At 33.3% G+C, this 21,722-nt stretch overlaps 1 protein-coding gene across 1 annotated transcript in view; it reads left to right on the plus strand.

Annotated features, from left to right (window-relative positions):
• Window positions 1–20,112, plus strand: part of Snoo (Sno oncogene) — a 229,714-nt gene extending 209,602 nt beyond the window's left edge. The window contains exon 2 of the mRNA XM_070644365.1: window positions 17,273–20,112. Within this exon, the coding sequence (XP_070500466.1) occupies window positions 17,273–19,033 (1,761 nt within the window). The 3' untranslated portion in view covers window positions 19,034–20,112. The remainder of the gene's footprint in view (window positions 1–17,272) is intronic.
• Window positions 20,113–21,722: the final 1,610 nt, after the last annotated feature.

Raw genomic sequence — 21,722 nt, forward strand, 5'->3', positions numbered from 1 at the left:
CTCTTGCAGTGAGTACACATTTATCAATATTGATGGATGATAATTGGTGGATTTATATATTCGTAGGTGGATGGCTTGAGGGGTTTTTGTGATTTTTATGGCAATTATTCACACTTTATGGATTATATTTTATGCATTTAATGACAATTTAATGTAAATTTTGTGGTATTAAATTTTTAAATGATGGATTTTGTTGGAATTAGTGTCAGTTGTGTGGATTTTTTGAATTAGGAACTTGATCGACTCAAGTTTTGGAGTTTAATGGATATTTTGTAGTTTTTGGGAAGAGAGAATTGGGCTTGAATATTCGTTTTATTTCGCAGCGTACTGAGCAACGGATTATCAACTCCAGTGCCGATTTTACCTCAAGTTAACTATGTATTAGAGCTCAAACTCGACTTTTCCATCCAAAATCTGAATCGACAACAAGTTCTGCCTTATATTATGTCCTTAATTTCAATTTAAAATTCAACTGCATTTCCCACACTCAAAAACACAATTTAATCCCCTCAAAAATCCAACAATATCCATAACAATCCTGTTCTATTTCAATAAATTCAAAATAATTCACAATTTACATTAGTCTCATAACTTAAAGCTGCCATATAAATCACAAAACAGTATGTTACATACAATTCACTTAAAAAAATCCATAATTCTCTTAATTTATAATAAGAAAGATAATTTTTAATTTACGATTTTTTACCCTTTAATTTTTTTAAAAATTCTCTCATTCCGCCGTCCCTAGCTAATTATTTCTGGCTCATTTATTTGAGTAAATAGCCTGTAAAACACGCTATATCGTCCATTGATTTTTTTCTGGAATTTTTTAAATTAAAATATTTATTTTTGCTTTACAATGGATGGAATTTATGGCACAAAAAGCCAACCGTCGACCACATATTCACGGATTCAGCTTTATTATAGTAAAAAATTGTTACAATTCAATATTTTTATCATGTAAATGTATGAGATTGATGTTTTATGAGCCATTAAATGCCAGCATGGGAATATTTACAAAACAAGAGCCTCGTACCCGCAAAACCCGTTTTTACATTAAAATAAGAGTTCTAAACTTCTTTATACTAGAAAAAAATGGTAATAAAGTTCGACAGTTATCTGTGTCTACATCGACTTTATAGTCTACATTGACATAATTATCAAAATTGAAAATCGTGATATGAAAAGAATCTTCATTCATGGCTTGTAAAAGTTTTTTCATTCATCTAGTGCTTTTATTGCTAGATCCTGACTCTTGTTTGGACAGTTTTACAATGTATCTCTTTATTTACAAGTTTGTTGCTGGTTTTATGTTGAGGATTGAGTTTGTTGGATTATGTGGAACGCTAAGATTGTGAAGGGCTTGACGTATTTCAGATTGTAATCAGTAATGGTGTTACTGGAGCGTCTAAATTGAGAGAATGAGCTCAAAGACGTGTAGAACTGTCTAAAATTGAGGAGTTACATCAAGTGCGAGTAGTTAGTCACTAGTAGATGTCTTATTGAGTAATTGTAGGAATTAAATGGTTAATAACTAGTGCTAACTAAGACAATTTCATCCGAATGTCATTAATCGTCTAACTAACTTGACAAATCATCAAATAACATCCGGATTTTCTGACTCTAAAGACGATAAATCACGTAACAATGACTGTAAAGACTCATTAGAGTGCCGGGTCAGTAGTTTAAGATAGCTATTTGACATGAGATATCTTTATCGACACTACTTGACGTTAGTCATCCTTAAAACTGGTCATATTCATAAAATCCTGTCCACTCAGTAAAATCCAGTCCACTCAACAAAATCCAGTTCTCAAACACACCACCTCAAGTCCCACAAAATCCAGCATTTTTAAAAAGCAGCATCAACTACAAAACAGCATAAATCTTCCCACATTTCATTTTTTTCCTGTATCAACATATTACATTTTTTTTCTCATTTTTTATATACTCAATTGTGGTTTACACAAAGGGGGATGAAAGTTTTTAATTAAAACAGCAGCATCAGCACCAAGCTAGTCAACTAAATTAAAACTTTATACTCTACGTTTATGTTTAACTTCATGTAACTTTTTTTTGCAATGAAAATGCTCAGTAATTTGTTGAAATGAACGGAATACATGGGAAGAAGATAATGCGAGTAGGAACTGCAGTATCGGACAAGCAGCAGAAAATGACATGAAACATGTTATCTATGATTATGAGAGTTGTCTAACGACAATCATACAACCCCTAGTCATCTCATTTGTTTGACGAAAAGATCTCAATTTTGACTAAAAAAAATCAATTTCCTATTTTTTAAACAGGCAGGGGAAATAGAAGCAGCATTTTGTGGACGTAACGCAATGTCACATGACACCCCTTGTTGCTTTGCATTAATATAAAATGCAATGATGACAGAATGCGATAAAAAAAATAATAATAATATTCTCATGTGTCATAATGGTAGGGTGGCGATGACTGTTAACTTTCCAACATGATGGACGTTTTGTAAAACGGCAACAAAGCATGGAAATATGAAGAAAAGATCAATTTCAAGCTTCTCTATTCCGCGCGCGTAATTCCACATATATATATTATTTTTTTTAACGAATCTCATGTCATTTTCATGTCATTCAATCCTTCTTTATGTCTCTTCTGCTCTTATGCATGCCATACTCATATATTATGCCATACACACATACATTACAACGAGTATCGCGAGAATGAGAAGAAATTAAATAAATGAAAATCAAATTTATGAGAAGCGTAAATTATGTTGATGGGCATGCCGCTCTAATGGATTAAAATTCCCGTTCCTTCTTTTTTTTTCGCTTCTTTTACAATATTTTTATTTATTTTAGACCGGTCTCATCTAGTCTCTCTCTTTTTTCATTTTGTTATTCCTCAATTGGTCACAAATCTTTATGCAAATTTCATCTCCTTTTATTTGCTTCGCTGTTGCTACTGCTGCTGCCTTTTTATGTTATTTTTGTTCGTCGTCGACTGATGAGAAACAGAAAAAAACGAGAATAAAATCCTCGAGACAATAAACAAATGGCAGCGACAGCAAAAAGGAAAAAAAAAAAACATTTCAATTTAATTTCCGACACAGCTTAGTGAGGAATTTCAATGAAACTGACTGGTGGTGCTATTTCTATTCGATATGCATTTTAATGGAGAAAATTGGGTGTTTTTAGTTGTATTTTGGGTTTGTGGTCCGTAGCAAGTCTGTGGCTATGAATGTGCTTTATTTGGAATTTTTGGTTTGAGGTACGTGTCATGCTAGATGAGCGGTTGCTAAGTTGATAAGTTGTAAGCTAAGAGTTAACAGCTGAGCATCCTTACAGCTGAGCATCCTTACAGCTGAGCGTCCATATAGCTAAGCGTAATTACAGCTGAACGTTCTTATAGCTGAGCGTCGTTACAGCTAAGCTTCTTTACATCTTATAATCTCTTTGATTCGGCTGTTTCTCAAATGATCGAGCCTAAGCTGAGTGTCCTTCCATAAAATGCGCTTTAATCACCTAAACCTCAATGAATTCCATCCAACAAAGTTCCATATTTCTTCTATAGCTGCTTATTGCCTCGAAAATTTCACAGAATATCTACATATTTACAATGTTTTGTATATTTTTTTATTCATAAGGATAAAGAGGCAATTTCCATTTATATAAATAGTTAGGGACACTTCACAATTCATTCTACACTTTTTTTCGGGTACGGATTAAATGGAATAAAAAAAACAAGAGCAGTAAATGAGTGAGTGATGGACTTAGAATAATGAATGGCGAATTTATTGAGAATATTATTTTACACATTGCATGAGTAAGGGAAAGGATGGTCATTTTGATTGATTGGGGATTAAGAATTGTCGCTTGAATATTTTTTTTGTGAATACTAATTTTGTTGTTGTTGTCTTTACGGGTACGTACTCTGCAGATTGAGTTGACAAAAGGAGTGAGAAAATTGATGAAGTCCAGGTGACGAAGTTAATGAGATTTAAATGTAATTGAAAAGGTTTAGCTTGATGTTCTTGGAAGTGAATGAATGGTTAATTGGGAACTGGATTTGGATGAATGGAGGGATTGTACCTTTAGGTATCTGTAATTCGAGATAATTGTCCTTAAAGTTAAGTATTCAAAAGGAGGAGCATTCCTATTGCTGGACTGAAGCAAATCATCATCCTTGATGAGTGTCCTATTAATTGAGCATCCTTTCAGATAAGCGTACACACAGCTGTGCATCCCTTCAGCTGAACGTCCTTTCAGCTGTGGATCCCTCCAGCTGAGCGTCTTTCCAGCTGAGCGTCTTTTGAACTGAGCGTTTCAGCTGAGCTTTACTCCAGCAAAACTTCCTTTCAAATGAGAATCTCTTCAGCTTAGCATCCCTTCAACTGAGTGTCTCTTCCGCTGAGCATCTCTTTAGCTAAGTGCCTCTTCCGCTGATCGTCCTTTCAGCTGAGCGTCTTTTCAGTTGAGCTTATTTTTAGCTTTCTTGAGAGTCCGTTATGCTGAAAGTCCTTCCAGTTGTACGTCCATTCAGTTGAATGCCTCTTCAGCTGAGCGTCCCTTCAGCTGAGCGTCCAATCATTTGAATCTTCATTTCCATTTCTAATTGCAATTTAATTCCAAATTCAAATCCAATTCAGACTCTTTTTCAATTCAGTTAATTGAAATCAATTTTATCCCTCACGATAAATGAAAGTCACCAACCCTTAAATGCGTCTTTTTGTTCCTCTTTTTTTTACGTCTCATCTTAATTCTGGATATACTTTTTTATTCATCACATAAAAAACAAATCGCATTTCATTTCAATTTAATTTTCTCTCTCACTCACTCGTGATTGGATCCTTTACATTTCATTTACTTGACCCTTAATATACATTTTTTTGTGTCTCCGTGTCTTTCCGAATATTTGAAAATGAATACAACAAAAAAAAGGACAATGAAAATAACATCATGATCAAGAATATTTAGTAAAATTAAATGACAACCTTCCGAAATACTCAATCCGTTCAGTTGAAAAAAAAATATAAAGGAAGACAAAAGGAACAGAAAAAAAATATTTTTTGTCAATCAATCGAGCGGATGAACAAACAAATAGCATAGAGGAATGAAATGACACGTATTTAACACACAAAAGTGAGGTTGATTTGTTGTAAGAAGCATTTAATTCTCCCTTAGCCATTAGTCAACCCCTGCTTTTTTTACATTACTGTATTCTCGCACTGTAGGAATCGAAAGATATGGAATAAATGGAAAAGGGTTGAAATTTGTTGTTTACTCTACTGCCACTGCTGTTTGTTGCTGCTTTGCTGTCTTCTGTCTTACTTATGGAACGTAACGTTGTCTTATTGCGCGGTAGTTATATTGGATGTGATTTCTGTGTTGTCTGGATTACTTGTGTGACTTGGTATCTGACAAAAACTAAGCGTCACTAAAGCTGAGCGTCTCTAATGCTGAGAATCACTAAATCAGAGAGCCTCTAATGTTGAGCGTCGTTAAAGCTAAGCGTCACAGAAGATGAGCTTCTTTACAGCTGAACATCACTTAAACTAAGCGTCTCTGAAGCTGAGTGGCTCTAAGGCTGAGCTTCTCTACAGCTGTGCGGAACTAAAACTGAGCGTAACTGAAACTAAGCGTATCTAAAGCTGAGTGTCACTGAGGCTGAGCTTCTCTAAAGATGAGCATTCCTAAAGCTGAGTGTCACTGAATCTGATCGTCTTTAAAGCTGAGTGTATCTGAAGCTAAGCGTAACAGAAACTGAAAGTCATTAAAGCTTAGCGTCGTTAAAGCTAAACTGAGCGTCACTAAAGCTGAGATTTAGTGAATCTGATTATTATTAAAGCTAAACGTAACTGAAGTTGAGTATCTCTAAATCTGATCGTAGCTTAACATGAGCATCTCTACAGCTTGGCGTCTTTAAAGCTAACCGTCTCTAAAGCTGAACATCACTAAATCTTCAATCCTCCTTACACTCCATATAAAATCCAATCCAAACACCCCATTAACTTCATCATTTTCCATACCTACAGGCTATTACGTGTAATTTTTTAAATGAAGACCTGAACTGGATATTAAAGGAAAAATAATTTTTCACTTTTTTTCCTCACTTCCCATCCTTCATCGCTAGGACGCTTTAATGTAATTTTCCTTCCATTCATTATATTTTAATGGCTGCAAAAAAATACTAGAAAGTGAAGTAGATTTTGGAAGTAAAAAAAATTACAGCAAAGTCAATCGCAATGCCACATTCTTATCGCATATTTTTCTTATCTCAACTCACGCGCACACCTCACAAAAATGTTCATTCTGACATTTAATTTTTCATCAACGCAAATGTCCACAAAGAGAGTCAAGAGTGAGACACAAGAATTGTAAAGTAAAATTAATGAATGAATGAATGTGGGTAACAAAAAAAATCATGAAGTGAGACACAACTGATAGGAGAATAGATTAAGGCAATGTGGAACAACTTTTCGTCGTTGTCCCTGCTTTATTTCCCCGATTTTTCTCTCACTCTACACCTAGCAAGAGGTCTGATTATCGTAAATCGTAATAAAGCATTTTACGTGCCTCCTTTTCTTGTTCTTATCGGACTGATTGCTTTTGTACTTTATAAATAGTTTAAGTGGATATGATGGTGTGGGGATTTAAGGGTGTCTTGAGGGAATTGACTTGGGTATTTTGGATATTTGCGAATTAAAATCCAAGAATTGATTAATTAAGGAGTATCAAAGGGTGTTGAGGGGTTGGGATTGAAAAATGGTTATATTCTGGCAGTTTTAATGGATTTGTGGCTGATTTTTGTAGAGTTTCTAGAGTGATCAGTTCCAAACGTGTGCAATTGATTGAAAATTGTAGGAAATGATCAAGAGAAAAATCAAAAATGACAAAAATCCATTGAAAAATTGAATAAAAAGGTTAAAAACCCAAACATACTCATAACCATGCTCATTGTCTCTTCAGAATTGTCCAATATCTCTCTATAACTCCCTATCCATGCTCTAATATTCCCCAAACAATTCCAAATCCATCAAAAAACTTACACTCATCAATTTTTGTAAACAAAAAAAAAGTTCAACCTCATTCTCAATTCTCCAATCTTTTCCTCAATAATTCATCCGTCACAGTTTCTAAAAAATGTCATAAATACGCTTATTCATCACATGCCAAAATAATGTTTACAATTCTTATCAGTTCTCTCGTTTTGCTGCCTTTATTTTGTTAATAATTACAAAACAGAAATACTGATTAATGAGAATTTTTATATGTTGCAGTTATTTATAGATTTGGAGGACAAATGTGAAGGAATTTTAAAGATTTTTTGTGGAATTTTTGAGATTTTTGAAATTTTTTGAAGGAATTTTGTGGGATTAAAGGTCTTGAAGGGGACTTTAAATGAGTTTTTGGATGTAGAAGTGAAAATATTGGAAAAATGATGACAATTTAGTATAAAGTCACTAATTTCTACTAGTAGATCACTAAAATAATACAAAAATACGAATTTATCGCTCAATTAGACTTCTATGGACGTATCAGAACAGCATACAGTGTTTGCTGGGGTACCTTTACGTTGCCGTGTTAACGGAAAGACACAAAGTTCCCTTAATTGCTCCATGACGTCGGATTTCGACCCATTTTTATAGCAAAACATTCGGCTCGCCGCATTATGCATCTTATGTAGATCTTCAAGATTCAAATCACATGAACACATGTGCTAGGATGTTCAATAGGATCCTATAGCCTCACTCTTGCTCAAACTAATATGATGTTGCAGTTCACATTTTCATTAATCATTAAGTCACCCACAATCAATATCTGAAACCTCCTTAATCAAATAAATGCCACAAATATTATTTCATACTTAATTCCCATACGCAAAAAGCCACTGATAACCATAAAAGGAAAGCCTAGACATACAAAAATATAGAATCTCCCGTCATCTGTCTGTCGCGCGTGTATGTCATAAGCTATCAACGAAACAGCTCCAAAACTTATAAAATGAGAGAGCGAGACACACTATTTGCAGCATATAGTATCGGTTATCGTGTCGAGACACTTTGTTGTTGCTGTAAATCGTGCCTTGATAACAGTGACGCTAAAAATGCAAATGTATTGTCTGGCTGTGCATTAAATTAGTTGATTGTGAATTCAATGTACATGGAAGTTCCTTAAATCTCCCAAAAAACAGCTCAACTCAGTCCATTCAGTTATATCAAGATTAATGATTTTGTTGTTTATGTTGCGTTACTCACCAATTCCTTAGCAAGCATACAAAGTAAAGTCCGATGTCAAAACAAATGAGGGGAAAATGAATGAAAAATTGTTGTGAATTTCTCATTTATATAATCATAATAAATAGCATTTGAAGAATCAATTAACTTTACTTACTTTCTTTTGTTGTTCCTTAACAAAGTACGGACACACTTAGTTGAGTGAGTCAAAATATAAAAACAATTACAATATGGCAAATAAGAGAATACAAAGAGCTTCGATGGTCTAAATTGCACGATTTTACCATTAACCGATTCCCAATCGAATGTGTGCTTGGCGCGCGAGTGAGGCGGCGGTCGAATAGGTCAATTTAGTCACGATTAATCCATAATAGCAGCTCTTTATGAGAAATTAATGAAAAAAAAAACATAGAGGTAGAAGAGGAGGAAAAATGGCAAAGAGGAGAAGGAAAAATCTTCATCTCGCTTTCTTTGGCTGATTTGTAGCTGTTTTGAGGATGTCATCGGGAGTTGGAAGTGGTTTGGATGGCTGACATTACTAACTTGAGTGTGTGATTAAGGCTGAGTGTAGTTAAGACTGAGCATAGTTAAAACTGAGTGTAGCTAAAGCTAAGCGTCCTTTAGGTTAAGCGTCTTTAAGGCTGAGCGTCTTTAAGGCTGAGCGTCCTTAAGGCTGAGCTTCCTTAAGACTGAGCGTCTTTAAGGCTAGGCGTCTTTAAGACTGGTCATCATTAAGGCTCTGTATAGGCCTCCATAGGCTTAATCATCCTCAAAGTCAAACGACTTTAAATCTAAAACGTCCTTAAAGCTGAGCATTATTACGGCTATGCGTCGTTAAGGCTGAACGTCCTGATGATCAAGCTTAAGCTCTTTCAAAGCTTATCCTATGCAAACCATGCCAGTTTAAAGCTGCGCATCCGTTAAGCTTGAAATTTCAACACTGAGCATCACTCAAGTCAACCATCACCAAAATGCGCTCCATACCCTCTCCCACCTCCTTTAACATTTAACAAAATTCTCATCTCATTCTCGCTTACTCGCCATCAGCATCATCGTTATCGACAAAATAATAATAAAACAAAGTACAAAAAAAAAATGTTAAATAAATATAAAATAACGAAAAACAATTGCATTTATGCCAAATTCACGACTTTAACTTGAGGCTATAAAAGTGAGAGAATAAGATTATTGTAGTCTGATCTGATTTAATAAGCAGCCGTAGACAAATTCCATGTACCATGTGCCATATATCTCGTATTAGTCTTTTGTTTTTTCTTCATTTTTGGATATATAGGAAATATGAGATGTTATTGTTGAAATTGAGTCTAAGCAAGAAAGAAAGCCCAGTAAGGTTAGTAGAAAGGGCATTAAGTGTGCGATGAATTAAAGATGTTGTTGATTCTATTGTTGCCTAGCACGTCATGCAGTAACAATGGAGAAAAGGTTAGAGTTTATGATGAATTTTTTGAATGGAATAAATCAGTGACGGAATCAAAGATATTTGATACTTTTGTAATGTTGGGTCAAATAAATCTGTTGAACTGCATGTAGGAGTGAATTATGTGAGTAATGGGTGGATTGTTGGATGCTTTATGCAGATGTGGAAGTCGTTGGAGAGTTTCTTATGTCTTAAACTATTCTAAGATGCATCTACATGGATCTATTAAGGTTTAACACTCTCAGATTGAGTTCTAAACTCTAGAATCACTGCTGTCCAAGCTGTGTGCTGCAGTACACCCTGATATGCCATAGAGCAAGCTCATATTTGTCTTAGAACAATCTCAAATGTGAATTGAAGCTCCATACTAAACCCAAATCAATAATTTCAAGACATTCTGACTCCAACCAACTTTAAGCATGCAAAACAGCAATTCCTACTGGGCGATCGACTTCTTCAATTCTATAATTCTTTATACATCGCAAAGGGCACTGTCACGGGTCATGTTTTCATTTACTGTAGCTTCACATTAATTGAGTCTTTCTATTCCATAATTTTCTTCATTTCTCCATTTTTTTTTTTTTTGCGATCTATCTAACCATTTAGTAGATATGTATAAACAATGGCATAGCCACTTAGACGCTATAAAGCTCAAATCGCATGAGCTTCACTCACATCGAAATGCATGAGGCGATGTCGTGCAATTTCCTGAATAGAATTTTATACATTAAGTTTTTTTTTATTGATGAAAAAAAGAACTAAAGTACAACAATTGCTTTGAGGTTTCCAATATCGCGAAGCACGCGGGAATGTTATAACGAAAACAAAATGCCTCGGCGATATCGTAACGTGAAACTTTTTTTTTTGTGTCGTTGTTGCTGCTGCTGCATCGCGCGCCCATTTTTAAATTCGATTTTTATTTTTTTCATATATTTTGTCGATTTGCTGTACGGCAAAGTCAAAACAGTCAAAGTTTGCAATAGAACAAATATAATAAAAAATACAACAAATTGTAGTATGGAAAATGAGGCCAATGCCTAATGTCTTTAATGCCAAAATGAAAATATAGTGAAGTGAAATTTGATGATGGCACAACTTTAGTGCATGATCATTGTTGGAATCATTTTCAATATTTTTTTATTTAAAAATATCCATTCAGAGGAATCCAATTACGGGGCAGTGAATTGCTGCCATTTATTTTGTACGAATGACATCAAGACATTGCATTGGATTTGCTTCTTTGTAATCAAAATGTATCAATTTTATTGAGAGAGTTGTGGATTTAGATTTGTACATTTTAATGCATCCGGTGAGACAACTTTTAGTATTTTTTTTTTAAATTATTGTGTCAAGACGGCTTAGTTGCTTGTTTTTATTTGCATGCTTACGAAATAGACATTTTGATATTGTAGTGAGTCAGACGTACAGATACACATTTTTATGGACTTCTTGGCATTACGTTCTTCTTGTTTAATATTGAAGCAATGTAACTTTTAGCTGACATTCTTATGGCTGGGCATTTTTTTAGCTTAGAATTCTTAAAGTTGAGAGTTCGTAAGGCTGCGTGTTCTTTAGGCTGAGCATTCTTAAGGCTGCGTATTAACCTAGCTGAGCATTACTCCAGTTGTACGTACTTAAGGCTAGACAGACATTACTCAATCTTAACGTTCTTAAGGCTGTGTATTGCTATAGCTGAACGCTACTCTAGCTGAGCGTTCCTAAGGCTGGATATTACGCTAGTTGAGCACTCTTTAGGCTGGACTTTCTCTAGCTAAGCGTTTTCAAGGCTGTACGTTGCTATAACTAAACATTACTCTAGTTGAGTATTCCTAAGTCTGGACATTACTTTGATTGAGCGTTCTTAAGTCTGGACGTTCCATAGCTGAGCGTTTTTAAGGCTGTATGTTCCTCTAGTTGAGTGTTCCTAAGACTGAGTGTTGCTCTAGTTGAGCGTTCTTAAGGCTGATCATTTTTTAAGCTGAGTGTCTTTTATTATTAAATGTCAGTCTAGCTGAGCATACTTATTGCTATATTGGAATTTAACTGAACATTCTCTGTCCGCCATCGAGTCTCCGTCCTATAAATACTCAAAAACCACAAAATATTAATCTAATCCACTCATCATCACAAATATCTATTTTTCTTTCATTTAATTTGTCTCATCGATGTCGCGAACATTAAAAATCTCAAAATTGTGAGACGACACGACTTAATAGACGACAAGCGAGAAGAAAAGAAGTGAATAAGTCACAATTAAAGCCGCGATATGTGATAAATGACATGCGACGAATTGAGATGATGAGTGGCAATCACATTAATTGATGCAACATTGTACACACATGATTTCTTGAATATACATGATGTAAATGACTATATGTCGAGCATTGAACGCGTTAAAAGTATCATTATCGCTCATAAAAATGAGGAACTTATTATGGCGCATAATCGTAAAAGAAAAAAAATATGAAACAGAAATTAAATGAGAGATGAAACAAACAATAAGTGTAAAAATGAATAAAATGCACGCAACAGACAGAGACATTTTCCATGTCTATAAATTCAATCTTCTTCTTCTTATTTTTGACTTTAATTTAATTACACTATGCTATGGCTTTTGATGTTTGACGATGTACATGGATGAAATGGTTGCATCAAACAGCAAAGATAATTAATTAAGAGAAGATGAGAATTAATTGTGAAATGAGGAATTTTAATTTGTTGAATATGCATGCAAAGTTATACATTGTAAGGCTTTGGGGATTATTTTTGAGAAGAATCTTGGCTAATTCAGCGAATTTTATGCATCTACAATGTATGTTTGATGCTTCAGCTGCACAACATGCTTGCTAATGCAATGGCTCGATGCTCTGTTGACGATAATACGTCAAAATGATTTACAAGTGCCTTAACGTCATCGCAGTGACTGCTTTTGGTCCATTTTGTCAACATACTCACTTCCTAAGCCTTAAATTCATCAATTTAATGATTCAAGCACTTCAATTGCCTCAAAATTCCAACTTTATCACACCAAAACTCATCCAAACGTCACCTCCACCTCCCTTAATCCAAGCCCATCTCACTGCTCACAAAGTGTAAATCATGACAACATTTGTCGGCAAAATCAGCACACAACAAAGCTCATGATAAACACAAAAAAATGCAACCGAGCCAGACAGATCATTATTAAAGCTTCATAAAAACTCATCGAAATAAGAAATTGAGATAGAATGTGCATTATAATGGCAGTGCCGACAATAAAAGTTGAGAAAACTGAAAATTATGATGGTCATTAATTTATGATATGTCTGCTTGTATGACTGCATCGTTGAGCGTCGTCATTATAGTCGCATATAATGCGTATATGAGAGACAGAATTGATGTCTATGAAGTACTTAAACATGTCAACAACTTTACGTTTGTATGAGCAAATGAGGAGAATAAAAAATTGAAAAAGTTTAATGCTGAATTGCTGCATGGATGTGGAATTATAGTGATGAGGTTTGGGGGCATTGGAACTATTTATGTCGTGGGAAAAGATTGAATTATAAAGTTGATTTTATGGGATTTGAAATAGGTTGCGGACTTGATGCTGATCTGGGATTATACTTACATGATGTGACTCATCAAGCTTGATTATGGACTTATTGGACGGCATGTGACATCCGGTGAATTATTTTCAATTTTTTCATGCTAAAAATCACTCAAAATTGTCAATTTCATCTAAAATTAGACTCATTCAGCTCACATTGATTTTAGGCACCAAAACATAAACATCAGTTCCTCCAAAATACCAAACAAACAAATTTTCAGCCTCAATAACCTCCATTAAAATTGATAAAACCTTTAATTTCCAATTTCCTATCATAAATCATCGTCAAAAAACCCAACATTAAATGATAAATTTCCATAATCGTTCTCATATTAAATTTAAATCCCCTCCCCAAAAATTCAATTTATGCCTCCCATCCAGAATAATTACAATAATTATTCTAAAACTCACGTTGCATTTTTTTCCTATAAAAGTCGTGCTATCAAATGCGAATTAAATGATACACATCGAATTTTAAATTCAATATCAACAACCGATACGTGAAAGAGAATTGCAAATGAGTCCTGTGGATTATCATTGATCATATTTTTTTTTTGGGTGGGATATATGCTAGATATGAGCTGTATATGTACATGTTTTGCATTTTCTGTGCACATATCAGAATTTATTAATTTTTAATCAGGAGATGTTTGGTTGTTATGTAACGCTGTTAAGAATTGGGGGATAGGGCAGGGACTGGGTAAGGTTTCCCAAAGTCTCGATCTCGTCAAATTCTCGAGACTATCTAGGAAGTATTTTCTCTGTATTGGGAACCCTTATAAAGAAGTCAATGACTCAAGATGCAATAGTTGGTTAATCGATCCCAAATTCAATACCATGCTAGAGTGACTCTGGCAAGGTGCCAAATTATAATCATTTATGGCTCTCAAGTCAGTGTCTCTTCAGCCTAAAGTCGGAATTTTCATCAATTAACCAACTTGTCCTATTTTGAGTCAGTTGGCTAGTATTTCGCTCAAGGATTCTCGATGCCGAGACCGACACTCCCCGAGCAGTCCTCTTTGTCCCGCTCTCAAGAATTTGTAATGCCCAAAACTTCAGAAAACCTAATTTTCAAGTTACATAACAAATAAACGATCCCTCAGCAAAATCGAGGACTTTTAATATTTATTTCAATCAATATTCAGTGCATGTAAGTTTGGTAGGATAAGTGAAGATTATATAAATGAAGTGTGCAATGCGTAGTAATGGTGATTATGTGGATTAATGTAAATCGATGTTGGATCGTTAAATTTGGTTGCAAAATGGGAGTTCAAGGGCATATAAATTGAAATTTTGGATGGAAAATGTTGAGTAAAAGTCCAAAAATCGCGACTGTTTTTTGCCAAAAATCCAAGAATGTATATCAGGGATGTGTTCAGGTAGGAAAAGTGGGGATTGAGCGTCAAAAACCTCATTTCCTTAAATTTTTTGATGAGATTTTTGGCAATTCACACCAAAAATATCTCAATGACCCCCTCATCTCCCCTCTACTCCCTCAAATCTCTAGCTACACTCCTGCTAACTAAACATCCATAACTCAATAAAAAATCAATTTAAATCAACATTTATCTGCAATATAATTTACCATTCCACGAGCATTTCCAACCGCAAACAAAAATTGTACATCGAGATGACTTTAAAAAAGCTGAAATCTACATTTGCTGCATAAACTGCAAATAAACAGCAAACATACGCCCAGAATATACAAAATATGTAGAAAAAAGTCATCATCATCATCAATTGAGTCAAGAGACTTACTTTAATATTAAAATTCACTTTGCATATCATTTATGTGCTCAGATTTTCATTAATCATGCATAATGTATAAATGCATTTTATTGTCTGACTCTCGTTAACAATTTTCATTGCCAACACAAATTCAATTATTCTCTCTCATACTCAGTCTCATCTCATATTATCTCTCCATGCAACAACGTCCTCAAATGTGATAGTATTCAACCGTGTGCAGCAAAATGAAGATGTCAAGTGAAATGATAAAGTCATTTAATAAATTAATGAATGAAACTTCTGCAACTCTTTTCTTGTATTGCTTGTGAAAAAAATGCAACTTTTACGTGCCGACAATCAGTCGAGTTATTCAGCATGCACACAAAGTCGTGCGATTTTATGAATCTCGTGCCTTATCGCCTCAAGGTTCTTCTCTCAATTATTACATTTTTTTTTCATAAACAATCTGTAAATGCCTTTTGTTTTGTTTTGTGCGATAAGGGCGGGTGGGAAGTGAAATATGAAATCATAGTCAGCAGCTGGCTGAGAGAAATTGAAATTAAGTTGTGAGAGATTGCTTGGGAAGTTGGGGATTTTGAGTATTTAGCGGAGGGGCGTGTTCAGGGGGTCAATAGGTCAGCTGTGATCGATGGGGTCTAAAACTGGTTCTATTGCTGATTGCCCTGTGCCAATACAAGGTGCTACATTGCCTCTATCAACAGCTTCCTTCTAAAAATTGTTTGGTCGTCCACATGCTCTGTTGCCATCAGCATAATCAGACTTAAACCTTAAATTAGCATCAACATCACCAAAAACAAGTCCAAAAGCATCCAAAAATAATCTCTTAAATTCATATATGCACCTAATTAACCTCCTAGACATAGATTAGTTCACATGTATGCATCACGTTGTCAACACAGACATCTGACACAATTTTTATTTCAAGATTTCTCATTTTTTTCTTTGCATTCAATATTCTTGTCGCTGACGTAAATGCACATCATTTAACCTTTTGGTAATCATTTTGTTGAATTTCAAATTTATGGAGGCTTTTTGCGGATGGACTGTGAATGTTGTGCATATGATGTCTGGGGGAGATATTGTTCGATTTTGTGTGTTAAATCGGCAACTTCGAGTCCTGGTTGAATGCCTAGTTCTAAATTGGAATCCAAGTGCCTTCCACAGATCCCGAATAGTGAAGCACTCTATGCATCCCCAGGAATGAGCTTTAAAGCCAATTTACACAATTTAATTCCATAAAACTCACATCATCATCATCATCACAAATCATTTCCACATCTCAACTTTATAATGAGCATAAAAATACCCATACTCATACGTCCATCTGATTCCACCCAACAAACAATGTTGTTTTATAAGCGAGACTGGTCATTGTGGGTCAACGTTCTTGATGGCTGATAAACTTTTTCATAAAAATGTCACAATGCATTACGAACACATCATATGTGTATGCATAAATTATTATTTAAAAATGAATATTATCGTCTAGAATGTTTACATCCACATAAAGCTTAATATAAAGGCAATAACAACACTAAACGGAATATTTAATAGACATATCGCACTTACTAAGCTCGTACTCGAAAGTGAAATAATTGTTGTTGTTATGACTAAATAGTGGAAATTTCTAGTAAACAATTCATGACTTTTTTTTGTTCTTATCGGTAGAAATAATAAAACTTTATAGCTGGGAAACTAATTAATTTACTTGCTGTCTAGCAACTAAGCTGTATAACTATGCGGAATTATTTAATTAATACATAATGTAGGGAAATTAATGAGAATTATAGAGAATTTTTGAGATTAAGGCTTGTTGCTTGTTGCTTGATGCTCTTGAATACTGTTGTCTGAACTTGATTGTGGCATGGGACATCTTAGTTGTATGATACGATCCATACTGCACAAATGAAGCATTTCATGGCATTTAAAAGCAGTCAACCCTGCATCTCAGCAGATATTCCAGACTAAGGCATCAAAACTCTCCATAGGAACCTCCCACATCCACCAACATCACTCAATCCATCAAAAATGCCTTAAAATCGTTCAAGCCCTTAATGCATACCTAAACATTTGACATCTCCAAATGTCATGATGCCCTTTTCTTCTCATGTCATTCACGATGTCAATTTTCGTCAATAAACTCAAGACATGAACAGGAAATTAAATTCTACATGATATAAAAAATCGTCATCTTGTATCCATATCAAGTCCCACACATGAAAAATACTTTTTATCAAATATATGAAAAATTAATTGAATATTTTTTATCTATTTCCAGGCGGCTATGGAAGATGTCAACCCATTGACAGTCGGTCAAACGAAACAAGAGCCAGGATATGACATTCCATTGAAGAAATCAAAAATGGATGAAAGTCAATTGACACAATATTTACGTGAATTATATAGTCCAGCAACGTTGCTTTATCAATTCTCGCAATTGTCACGTCAACAGCCATGGTTAGCCGCAGCATCACCAAAGCACATAATAACGCCTTTTGGACCAAATGTAACGTCCATACCGTACCTGTCATCAACACAGGAGCCACCAATTTTACAAAATCCAGAACGTGTTGTGAGACATACCGAAAATGAGCGATTTGATCGTTCATATCAGCCAAATGTGGCATTAGCACCAAGACAAACAATTTTAGCAAAAGAGCGTGAACGTGAACATCGTGAGTTTGAGAAAGAACGTGAGAATAATGAAAGATCAAGTACAGTAATAAAACGTGAAACAATTCAAATTAAACAAGAACGTCCATCGACACCAAATGCCCATGAATTATCGCCAGAATTACGTCACAATTCACCTGAAACGACAGTTGTACTTGAGACATCATCATCATCATCATCCGGACAACAAGAGAAGATGAATGTTACCGCACCAATAAGTCCCGAAGGACAATCCGGATCAAATGAGATAACATCATCAACATCACCTGTACCTGCAACACCATCGATGATACCAAATAAGCAAGAATCAATCTCACCGTCACATCATCATCATACAACATCACCAAGATCTCATCATTTACATCATCATACAATGATAAGTAGTCATCATCATCATTTGATACATAAAACATCATCGACATCATCAACATCGTCAGCATCACCGCCAACGGTTGTTGTTAAAGTCACAACAAATCATCAAATGGTCACACCACTTAATGGACTTGCTAAGAAGGTTCCAATTATTGGTAATCCTGAATTTGAACTCTCAACGGATACAGATGATGAGAGTTTAGGTGAACCAGATAGTAGTAATCATAATGGTAGCTTAGCACAAACGCCATACGAATTTGCAGCAAATTTATTGAAAAATAATTCAACAGATGATCATATTAAGATACTTGATCTCATTAAATATATGGAGAAGGAGATAACGCAATTAAAAGAGGCTCATAAAAAGGAGATACGCGAGAGGCAGCATATCGAGGAGACATTAAGAAAAGAGAATGATAGATTACAGAATCAACTTAATCAGCAACATAAGTTGAGTGTTATTGCAAATGCCTCATGTCTATCGACCAGCTCGTCAAGCTCATCAAGTTCATTATCGTCAAATTCATCGTTTGATTTTGAGCATCAGCAGCAGCAGCAAAGGAATGGAAATAACAATAATAATAATAATGAACGACGCAATAGTATTGTCGCTGCTGAAAAGCCGAATGTTATAATTAAGCCACCGAAAAAGTCCCTCCTTCGAATAACGCCACTTCTTGAGAATGACTGCAAACCAACTGCCAATAACAATAATAATAGCTGTAATAATAGTAATAATAATATAAATAATTCACAATCGACGACGACCACAACGCCATCAATTGTTATAATGCCAAAATGCGAAGATATTATAAACAATAATAATACGAAAATTTACAATAATAATAATAATAATAATAATAACAGCACATCCACGACAACAACGACTGTAGTCATAAATGGTCAACAGACTGAATCGTCATCGGGTAGTGATGATAAAATTAACAACAGCAACAACCTTCAAAAGACGACAATTAAAGCTGAAAAGTTATAAGATCACGATAGTGTTCCCAGATTTGATTTACGTGCGACGGTACGTAATCGGCTGGCAACACTTGAATTTACGACAACAACAACAACAACGCATTATGTACATAGGAATTTACGTTAAATTATTACTATACTTACTTCCTAGATTTTTCTGTAGGAAGGAACTTTCCATACTTTGTGGATTATTAGGGTATATCCCACATATTAGCATGGAAGTCCGACAAAATAATATAAAATTAAAGTTATTAATTAACTTCCGTGCTGAAGCATAGAAGTAAAAAAATATGAAGACTCCCATGACCGCATGGAAGTTCAAAAACCCTCACACATATACACACAAAAAATAAGATGTAATAATTACCCACACCCACACACACACATAATATTAAATAATTAAGATATGAAGTTATTACGTTATGAGTAAAAAAAATGAAGTTTTTTGAATAATTAAACTATAAATATGTAAATGTATGTATGTATGTACAATATTTGCTCTTAAAATAATTAAGAATAAATTCAACGCAATTCGCGTGGAAGTTGAAGAATGTCCTTAAAAACAATATTTAATCTCCGTTTACAAAACAATACAATATAAATAATAAATATTTAATTAAATTTTAAGTACGAAACTTTTAAGGCTTCTCTCGCAAAAATTATATAATAATATAAATCTATCCCATGCCCGCGTGGAAGTTCGTAAAAAAATTTTCTAGTAATTAAGTAAATTTAAATAAATTAAAAAATGTTTGTGTGCTATATCAATATAAGTAAAAAATTATTATTTTTTTGTCTGTTCCTTTTTTGTCTGAACAGAAACAAAAGATTAATTAAATTTAATTAAATTAACCGATTTTTGCACTGAAAAAATTTAAATTTTTTTTTGTTGTAATTTAATTTATTTTTGTTAATTTCTTTAACTTTTTTTTTGTTTTGTATAAAGTCAAACCCACCCAGATGAAATCAACAGAAATAATATTAATTATATTAAATAAAAATACATGAATACACACATACATATGCAGAATTACAAATACACACACATCCTTTTTTTATGCCATTTAATGTCCTTCTGTTCGTTCTTTTGAGTTGCTTTACTTGCTGTCATGATTCTTATTGGTTTTGTTTCTTTTGAATTCAGATTTTTCAGGATTTATTAAGCTATGCACTTTAAATTACAGTAAAGTCTTTACTTTTTCAGTAATCATCAAACTTTTTTAGTTCATTTCATAATTTATTATTAAATACAAAATACACAATCACACTTGACAATTTCGATTATTTCAGATATTTGTTTTTAAAAAATTTGCAAAAAGTTAAGGCACAAATGATAATGGTTCGGATTTTGAAGAAAAACTTAAATTGATTTTCAACGCATTTTTAAAATTTGTTTTATTTTAAAACCTTAAATTTTGAAACAAAACTGTTGATTTCTGGACACTCTAAACTAGAATATCAACTTAGAGGATTTAAAGGATCATTGTAAGTATCTTCAAATATTTTCAAGAAATTTAGAACTTTAAATTTTAAAAAAATTTGGTTTTAAACTTTTATCCTGTTAAAATACTTGAATTTTAAGTTTCAAACCTACTTAACAAATTTTTCAAACTGAATTCAATTAATTTTTTAAAAAATCTTAAATTAAAAAATTTAAATTTAAAGAAAACATTTGTTTTTAAAAATACAATTTCAACTAACTTCACAAATTTTTTTTTTCATGAATGAAATATTTTTCTTTTCAAAAATTTAACAATTTTGTAAGCAAAAATACGTCAAATTAAAAATCAAATTGAATTCAATATTCTTTTTATTTTAACATTTCTAACATACGTTTTTCTAAAAAAAACTGAATCATTATCAATTTGTGTTGCATTTTCCAATTTATTAAATTTTTAATTCATCAATTCACAAAAATTAAATTTTAATTAATTAAAAGTAATTTCTGAAATAAAAAGTTAATTCAAGTTTAATTTTTTAAACTAAATTTTAAATTTTTTTAAATTCAATTTAAATTTTTTTAAAAGTTACCCAAAAAATTTTAATTTCCACTAAAGACAAAAAAAAACTTTTTAGTTCATCTCGTTAAATGTGTACATATAAGTGGAAAATCCAAGAAGAAATCGCGCATAAGGTGATATTTATTTGTAGTATGAAAAAAGGTGGGACTGGTGATTGTGCGTCAAGTGCATTGCCAAATTGGATAAATATATCCACCTGAAAAAAAAAAATATTTTTTTATTTAAAACGAAAATTTCTTCAAATTTTTCCTTCAAATTGCTTTTTTTAAATAAAAAAAAAAAGAGAAAAAGTCGAAAAAAAATCTCTTGCTAAAAAAATGAAGAAAAATTAGTTAAAATTTAAATATTAAGAAAAAATGAAAAATGCCAGTTTTAGTCCTATTTAAATAAATTTGTAAATTTTTCAACTCACTTATTGTCGTGTAAGGCAAAACACCCTCTTTTTGAAATTAATAGATAACGAAAAAATTATTTTTCTAAAAAAATGTTTAAAAAAATCTTGAATTAAATATAGTGCCCTCAAATGTCCCCAAAAAATGTATAAAATTTGGTTAATTGTTTTCATTTTCTCGCAAGATAAACAGAAAAAAAAATTCAATTTTCAATTTTAAATCTTTAAAAAATGATATCTTAGGATTTGTTTTGTGATAATAGTTTTGGTAATTAAAAGAAAATGAA

This window comes from Chironomus tepperi, unplaced genomic scaffold (genome assembly GCF_022539635.2).
Source record: "Chironomus tepperi strain 1889 unplaced genomic scaffold, CSIRO-AGI_Ctep_v1 contig_337, whole genome shotgun sequence".
Classification (NCBI taxonomy): domain Eukaryota; kingdom Metazoa; phylum Arthropoda; class Insecta; order Diptera; family Chironomidae; genus Chironomus; species Chironomus tepperi.